The sequence below is a fragment of the Lingula anatina genome, chromosome 2 (genome assembly GCF_051362555.1).
Source record: "Lingula anatina isolate TDL-2025a chromosome 2, LinAna3.0, whole genome shotgun sequence".
NCBI classification, from domain to species: domain Eukaryota; kingdom Metazoa; phylum Brachiopoda; class Lingulata; order Lingulida; family Lingulidae; genus Lingula; species Lingula anatina.
Window position 1 is genome coordinate 38550985 of NC_141768.1, and position 8706 is coordinate 38559690.

Below are 8706 nucleotides of genomic sequence, written 5' to 3' on the forward strand. Positions count from 1 at the left end.
CGATAGAGTACACTTTACTGGCCACTGTTGCAAAAGTACTTGAAAGGACAGGGGCGGATCCAGGTTTATTTGAAGGGGGGTCCACGGATGTGAAGCCGACCCCACCCCCCAACTTGTCGTGGGGTTCGAGGCCCTCTGAAGAGCCACGAAAATGTTGGTATTTTAGAGGGTGGGTGGTGCCATTTGGTACGGTTTAGAACTATGATTTAGCTACTCAAAATTCTAAATTCAAGAGTGGACTTGAAATCAAAGGGGGGCAGGACCCCCCTTACCCCCTCTAAATCCGTCACTGAAAGGACGAACAAGAAGTTGCCCATAACATTTCATTCCCTAATTATGTTAACGTTTTATTTAAAGAGGGTACATGTTTTCTCACAGGTAAATGAAAATAAAAAGACGGGCTCCCATGAAAAACGATATCTTTTTGTCGATGTATCTTGTAAAATACATTGATCCCGTTAAGATAAAAATTAAATATTGGCACCAAATTTTTTTCTTCCAGAATACCCCCTTCTATTCCATTTCGATTAAATTTTATCAAACAAAAGCGTATGAGACGACATGGATGCGTGAGTCCAAGATACTGTTGTTACCCGATATCTGTGTGTAGCAATAGAACTTGGTCTCGTAGCAAGATACCATTCAAAGCCTTGGTATAGTTCAAGGAGCAGGTGATTTATATTGCTGGGTCTTCGGTCATAGACCACAATATTCTGTGTTATCGCTTCATTGATGACTGATGATATATGTTACCATTCTTACCTGTACGTTTCTAGTGCCTTTGTTTGTTTTTAAACCCATTGCTGCGTTAAGAATCTTTGTTGCAAAATATGTAAGGCTTCGGCGGCGTTTTATCCGAGCCGCCGATGTAATTTGATTCGGCAATATCTCACAATCGAGTATCACATATTAAAAGTGTTATGAGCCCTGTGCGAGTAGCTTTGTACATTCACCTTTAAGTACGACAAGAGCCCATTTCAATTATTCCCTGCCATCTGGGGTGTAATTACACGACAGGGGGGTGTAATTAAATCAGCGCGAGCCTATCAGCACGCGGCAGCCTCTCCTTGATTAACCGGCCAGAACCGATAGAGTGCCCGGCTGTTCACTTGGCAGTTCTCACATTATTGCTTACGGCTCGCGCAGCCAGAGGATGCGTTGCCTAACTTAACTACAAAAAATGGTGTTTTAAAGGGAACTCGTAAGGAGAGATCAATATGGGACAGTGGTGGGACTGTGTGTTGGTACTTGTGTTATTATTAAAGGTGAGTATTATTCTTATGTGCATTAGTAACAAAATTAATGCAGGGAATGGGAAGTTGAGTGGTTTAAACCTACTAGTTTAAACTATGAATTACAGGACTCTGCATGTAGCTGTTTACTAACCCAGCGCAGATGGTGCGATCGTTGTTTCCTTTTCACTGGGAGGTTAAATAAGTATGTGTGGTAGTAGTACCCGACAGGAAAGATAGAAGTATTATAATTAAGTCCGTGTTGCAGTATATGCAATAGTTGTTTTTCGTTTTTATTTTCCGTCTGTCTCATTGTATATTCAATGTTCTTTGATGGAGCGGCATCAAAAGAACCCATGCCATTGTGGACGTTTAATAAATGTTATTGTATCGTTTCCGAAGAGGATGCATTGTGGCTCAGTCAAGCAGAATACATTCAATTTAACTGATAACCCCAATTGTTAAAACGAGGAGTAGGCTGGGTTTCTATATGGAGCACAGGGAGAATAAATGCACGGAACAGTATCAAATTCGGGCAACTTACGTCCGCCACAGTTGTTACATAGGGTACCTGCCTATTGCAGAGATAGAGGGATGGAAAACGAATGAAAGAATAAGATCAGACCAGGGAATTGTTTTGAGTTTGAAGGGCGTTAGATTTTTCAGGCGGTACTGGAAAATTGGTTACACGTTTTCTATTGCCACTGGTAAGCCTGGCAATCCTCTACGTTTCTGATATAAAACATAAATATTGGTAGTTTCGTTAAACACTACAAGAGTGTTGTAAATTGAAGCCATATTTTGCAGGGGAAGAAAGAGAAAACCAGTTCCCATACGTGAGATTAAAACAGATGTGGGGCATGCTCTCTGTAATACGGATAACTTTGAACAAAATTGTCTTGCTGCTTTAGCCTTTTATTCCTCTCTTCCACTACCCTCTATCTTATCCCCTCCCTCTCTTCAAGCTATAAGCGGATACTCAAAGGCTATCTCACGTGTCTTGCTGCTTTTCTCTCTCTTTCTCCACCCTCTATCTACAACTACTATCCCTCTCCTCACGCCATAAGCGGATACTCAAAGGCTATCTCACAAGCCATATAGTGACTGTTGATAGCCCACCTTGATTTTATAGCTTTCGTTAAGTCATGAGTGTTTCTTATCTTGAATCCCCAACTTGGTTTAATTGCACATTCAGACTATTATACTGCTCTTTGATGTTATAAAGTGACTATTCGTCTTCACGGGAAACTGACAAACATACGCTGCATGCCATGGTGTGCACGTGTGTGACTTTGAAGGTATTAGGCACTTAATTTTACCTATACTAGTCTGTGTTGCTTATCACTTATCTTTCTTCTTAAACACGAGAGCTTTGCCAGCTAGCAATGAATGCTAAGAGAACCCATGGGAAAACGCGGCCTACAGCAGATTAATCAAAAATTAATTTACTCGCACGCATCTGAAACAGATTGATCTTTTGAAGCGTAACCAGAAACTCCTTCAAAAATGATCACGCCATCTAAAAATCCCAGGTTTCACAACACGAGATTAAACAACACGTACGCATATACAAAAGCCAAATGCTGGTAAAAGTGTTGTTTAAAACGTATCCCTACAAACTATCATGCAAAATAAGATGAGAAGGGGTGGAAGGCTTCTGTAGCACGCGAAGGAATGAAAGCATGTGTTGTATGTTTGACTCATGATTTTTACTGATACATTCAATGATTGAACTCGACTTTCATAGGAGCCTTTCTCTTTTTCTGCCGTAATCATAAAGGTCCCTTAAATGCAGTAAGTGGATGGAGGCAGAGCTAGGGTGCTATAGTTTTTATCTAGCGAAGTTTTTTTAAACATGTTAGTGGGTTTATCTTTTTAAAGATCAGTTCTAGAGACCATAAAACCTTATAATTTTACGAAAAACAGTCAAGATTCAAATTATGCAAAATTCACAAATTTTCTTCACATTTTCTCTTTCAAATAAAACTTAAAAGCGTAAAGATGAAGCAAACTTTATCAAACAGGCAATGTATTACAAATCAAACGATACTTGAAAGAATAACCTAATCATTTATCGAGTCGCTTCCGTCACTTTCATCTGACTAGATGAAATATGCAAGCAGCCGGACTAACTTTCATCCCAATGTGTAACTTCCCCTCAAAGTACAGTAACACTGAATGTGTGTTAGTTGAATGCAATTAAGGAGGTTTCATCAAACAAGCCGCCGACTTGTTCTTACCTGTTAATTATGTAGCAAGTATTATGTATAATACACTGAATATCTCTGTGCAATTACCTAGGTGAAAGTAACCGTGGTGAAACCGCCACACTATCAGCGATAAAATACGAAATGTTATAAGATATATAGTAGATAAGGATAATGATATAACATTGTGCTCTTTTCGAATGATATATTTAAGTTGTCCAGAACAATATTGTTAAAGGAATTAGGCAAATAATTCGCATAAATCACTTCATTATTTTTTTTTCAATATCATCATTTCAAATCCAACAGTGTTAACTAAAAGATGCATAAGAAGCGAAAGTAAACGCCTGTAACGCGTATAGATTCTTAGTTCCCGTTTCTTACACAACGCAAATAAAATCCACATGCCCAAAAATAAACTGAAATTAATTTCTCGGACTTTTTTTCCTCCTATCCGTAATGCGCAGAAAGTAAGCATAAATATAATTTTTCGGAAAATAATTTAAAAACTCTGCTATTTCTTTATACTAGTTGAAACTGAATGGTGACATTCGGTCGGGTTTAACGGCAATAATTTGACATAAGCGCTCACTTAATACGGATCATTAACATTTTCCATCCATCAAAATAGATTGTATGTGCGTGTACACCAAATCAATTTTAAAACCAAAATGATCACATTTTTGGGTTTAACCTCTTCGCGAAAGACCTATCATGACAATATTTTTTTCCTTTACAATTTACATGTAATGCTTTTTAGAAACGCAATTAAAACTGTAATACTATAAAGCCTTTCAAATTCAATCAATTAAGTCCGTAAAGAAAACATTAACTAACACCAACATGGGTGTCCTTGTTAAGGGACAGAGAGGACAGGGTCGGCACGGGAGGCAGACGATGGCGTGACTTATGTTAAGCTACGAGAATACATCAACAGTTGGTTTATATTCAAGAAGTGACTTGAAGAAAATCCAGGGATTGGATTTTTAGCAGTGGTCAGGGTCACAAGCGTGCATAAAAGTGTGACTTAACCCCAGACAATAAAAGCTGTGAGCAATTACATTATCATTTTATTTATAAACGTAGCAATAAGTTAATAATTTTTTTTTTTTTTTTTTTTTTTTTTTTTGCATTTTGCATTTTGCTCTTTGTTATCCGTAGGTCATACAACACAAACTTTTAAAAATAAGTAAATAAATAAATAAATATCTCTTCAGGTTCACGCCGAGTTGAGCTGCACTAGCAATGAGATTGAGTACGAAGGGGTCCGGTGCTGTTCTAAGTGCCCCCCAGGAAGAGGAGTCGCCGCACTCTGTTCTCCTGATAACGACACCGTATGCAGACCGTGCGATGTCGGAGTGACGTTTTCTTCATTACATAGCCACACGGAAGCATGCAGGCCGTGCTCCACATGTGGCGTCAATGCTCATGTCTTAAAAAAGTGCAATGGGACACACGACACCCAGTGTGAATGTGACAGTGGTTTTCATTATAACTTGTCCGAGAAACGGTGTGAGGAGTGTAACAGGTGTCACCCCGGGTGGGGCGCCTCTCTAGCTTGTAACCACCATTATAACACGGTGTGCAGACCGTGCCCTAATGGGACATACTCTGAATATGTGAGTGCCCACCTCGGGTGTATAGTGTGCACCAAGTGTTCTGATGATCACATCAAACTTCAGGACTGCACGCCGTACCAGGACACATTATGTATGGGTAGGTGATACCATTAATTTTCTTCGTAAATCTGCAGTGAAATACATAGACTCTTTATGTTAATGTGTAAAATGGACAACATGCGAAAATTAAATGTACTGCATGAGATATACTGTATAAGGATTGTACGAAAGGATGTCAGAATTGGTTGCCAAAATGAGCATGAAAAACTTAAATAATGTACTGTGGTGACTAAACAACTATACTAATGCATGGATATGCGTTGAAGCTGGCTTTATTTTAAAGACTGGGTTCTGTGGAAATCATGTCAGGTATTGTGAAGAAGACAAAAATGCTGATGGAGACGAATGCTTCATTTCTTTATATTGCGGTTGCGGCAAATGTAAATGGGAAGGGAGAGGGGCGTTGGAGACTACTTGGTTTGTTGAAAATTAATATAATAATAATAATAATAATAATAATAATAATAATGAAAAGAAAAACACATCAGAAAATTTATTTATTTGAAAAATTTTTTTCAGCCAAGTCCTTGTTGGGGTCTTCCAAGGTCGCCAGTAAAACGGCACCAGTGAGTCCGCCAGTTAACTACAACCCTGGTTACGACATCATTCCTCTGTATTGCGCTGTCCTAGGCTTGCTGGTGATAGGTCTGTTGGCGTACGTGGTGGTGAAACAGTGGCAGAGGAACGCAGCTCATCGCGCCAATAAGCTCAATACTACGGGGGTGACGCCGTCGTCCATACGGGTTGACCCCACGTGCCAAATCCAAGTGCCACCGAGCTCACACGGGTCAGATAGCGGGGTCTTCCTGGACAGCGATGGAAAGCCAGGTGAGAGCGAAAAAATTGGTTTTAAAATTTAAGTATTCGAAGTTTAGGTATATCTTCGGATTTAGGTAGAAGAAAATATTACGAAATTTTGACAGAGACGGAAAATGTTCTCATGAGATCTGTCAAAACTCGGAAAGATTTCAAGAACTGCTCCTGTGCCGACAGTGCGGGTAATAATTGCCAAATAATGGCTTCCTCATAAAGGTTATCTTAGAAATTGTATTACTGGGCTGTTAAGTTTGCCAGACTTACTGCGAGTAACTTATGACAGCGTGTCTGGTTAATTCCTGATAATATCCAGAAACCAGGAAAAGGAAATTGTTTATTCAGTTGTATACAGGAAAAATGCTTAAACGGCTTGTATTTGTACGTTTTCATAATTTTCAGTTACCAGCACGATGAAAGTCCGTGATCTACCGCCAAACAAAAAGAAAGAAATTGAAGTTCGTCTTCATCACAAACGTGGCGGACGAGGCGACTGGACGGGTTTAGCTAGAGAATTAGGTGAGGGCTTTTAATGTAAAAAAAAAAAATCATGTTATCGATTTTTTTTCTTTTTCCAGAGTTTTTGTGTGTGGTGTTTGTGGGAACGAAGATTCGATAAAATGAAAAAAATATGGGTTGCAAATACTCAGCACGCGATTTCAGTGTTTTTTAATGACCTCCAGTGTATTTTCCTAATGGATTTTGGTAGAGCACGTTCGTCCCTAAGTTGAATATTAAATTTGACCTTTTCTAGAAAAGAATGATTATATTCACTTCACAAAGCAACAGATTCCTCGTCTTACACTAAATGTGACGCAATGTAAAAACTGCTTTCACTTAACAGGAAAATAAATGGGTTCCGTGGTACATCTTACCAATTTCCGAAATGTAAACGCCGCGAGCGCCGTTGGTTATGGAGTCTACTTGTTTAAAGGAAATCTCATCCAGAATAATTTGCCACTAATTTCACAGAAGCGAAAGCCTGCAGACATAACATTTGTCAAATTTACTTAAAATTGCAATAGCATAGTGCAAGACACGCTCTGTTTATTCTATTACTCCCATCTTGAATCATAGGTTAGTGTATTTTGGTGTTTGGAAGCGCCCTGGTCTTGAATGGATAAAAGAAACACTGGTTCTTTCATCATTCTTTCATACTCCCTGTACCGTAAATCCAAAGTTACAACTTGTCTGAAATGTCAGAAGTTCGAAATCAAACGTTTGTTGTGATATCTCACAAAACAAACACCGATAAAACCGCTACGTGGCCCCAAATCCCAAAGACGTGAGTTAAGAAATGTAAAGGAGGCCATGACCGCGGCGCGCATACTACAACATAGATCACAGTTGATCTCTGTGTGTCAGACTGTCCCATCTTCAGGCGTTTTGTCTCCTGTTTATTCTATTGTGTTGTGTTTCTATTGTGTGTCCTGTATAAAACTTTGAATTAAGAAACGTGCACTAAAAATTCTGTGTAGGGTTTTATTTATTGCGCAAAGGAACTGCTAGTATTTGGCCCAGTGATACTCTTACTTAAAGCAGAGAAATCTGCTATGAAAAAGCTTAATAAAAACACTAGTTTTACTGCAAGATTGTTGATAAACGTGTAGTTGGTTATTGACTTTTTCATTACGTAAATAAGATGAACACTAGTAATACAATTTAGATCGACGTCACGTCTGATCACTAATGTACTGTGTCACTGTTTTAGGGAAATGTAGCTTTTATTAAATATTTCAGGTTCATTTAACTTTATCCTTCTTTATTTCAGGTTATACAAAGTCCCGTATCACAAGCTTAGAATCTCATGCATGCCGTGAGAACCACGTGCCAGCACGCTACCTGCTGTTGGAATGGAGCAAAAACGATAGCGCCACGGTGGGGATGCTGGTGCGCGCGCTCAAAAGTATAGGAAGACATGACGTTGTTAAAGTATTGAATGGACGCTCAAGGAAACTGTTTAGAGCACAGCCGGCAGAAATAGTGTAGTTGAGAGGCCTTCGGAACGTTGCCTTGTCAAACCATTTCAGACGAACCTCTATTATGTACCAGTGTGTATCTACAAAAACATGGTGTAAACATGTCTGAGCGATAAACTAGGGAGCTTAGTACTCGCTAAAATACTACGAGACTCATTAGCAAAAAAGAGAAGTCGCATCTTTATATTGTTGACTTAGCAACAGCAAGTCATTTGTCAATTAGAAGAGTAAGTACGGTGCTCAGTTTTCTGGATTGTCTCTGGATGGTATAGAATACCAAAACTCCTTCTACGGGATCTGTTTACAAAACAGTTTAATTATGTCAATTGATAAGTAATGAAAAAAGATCGCGATAAATGCCAAGGTTAACCAAATAAAATATATTCTGACAAAGACACATGAAAAATGAATGACATGGTGTTTATTCATATTTCTCATAATTCTTATCTCACAATAAAATTCACCTGACGTACGACATTTTTACACATTATGTACATTATAACTGTTAAAAAATCGACATTTACTAAGTGTCTACTGAAAGGAATACTGAGTATAAAATTACAAAATATTTACCGCTGAATATCAACAGATCAAAACCTAAAATTCGCCGATAATGCCTTCCCTTCAGGTGACATTTATAAAAGTCATATCGGAGGAAAAGACCTAGGAAAACAGCCTATTTATCTTTTCATTTCTATGATCATGAGCTCTCTTTTTACCACGATTTCCAGATTTTACAGACAATCTTGTCAATTTGCAGAAACCAGTAAAAACGCTGCTTATTTGCTAGTGACTA

The 8706-nt window shown here is 38.6% G+C and overlaps 1 protein-coding gene across 1 annotated transcript; it reads left to right on the top strand.

The window, feature by feature from the left end:
- The first annotated feature begins 1074 nt into the window (after positions 1-1074).
- LOC106152162 (tumor necrosis factor receptor superfamily member 16) lies at positions 1075-8320 on the top strand. The gene is made up of 5 exons (XM_013525658.2): positions 1075-1265; positions 4657-5155; positions 5638-5946; positions 6334-6450; positions 7703-8320. The coding sequence occupies exons 1-5, from the start codon at positions 1218-1220 to the stop codon at positions 7918-7920; spliced, it is 1191 nt and encodes a 396-aa protein (XP_013381112.1). The 5' UTR covers positions 1075-1217; the 3' UTR covers positions 7921-8320.
- The last annotated feature ends 386 nt before the right edge of the window (positions 8321-8706 follow it).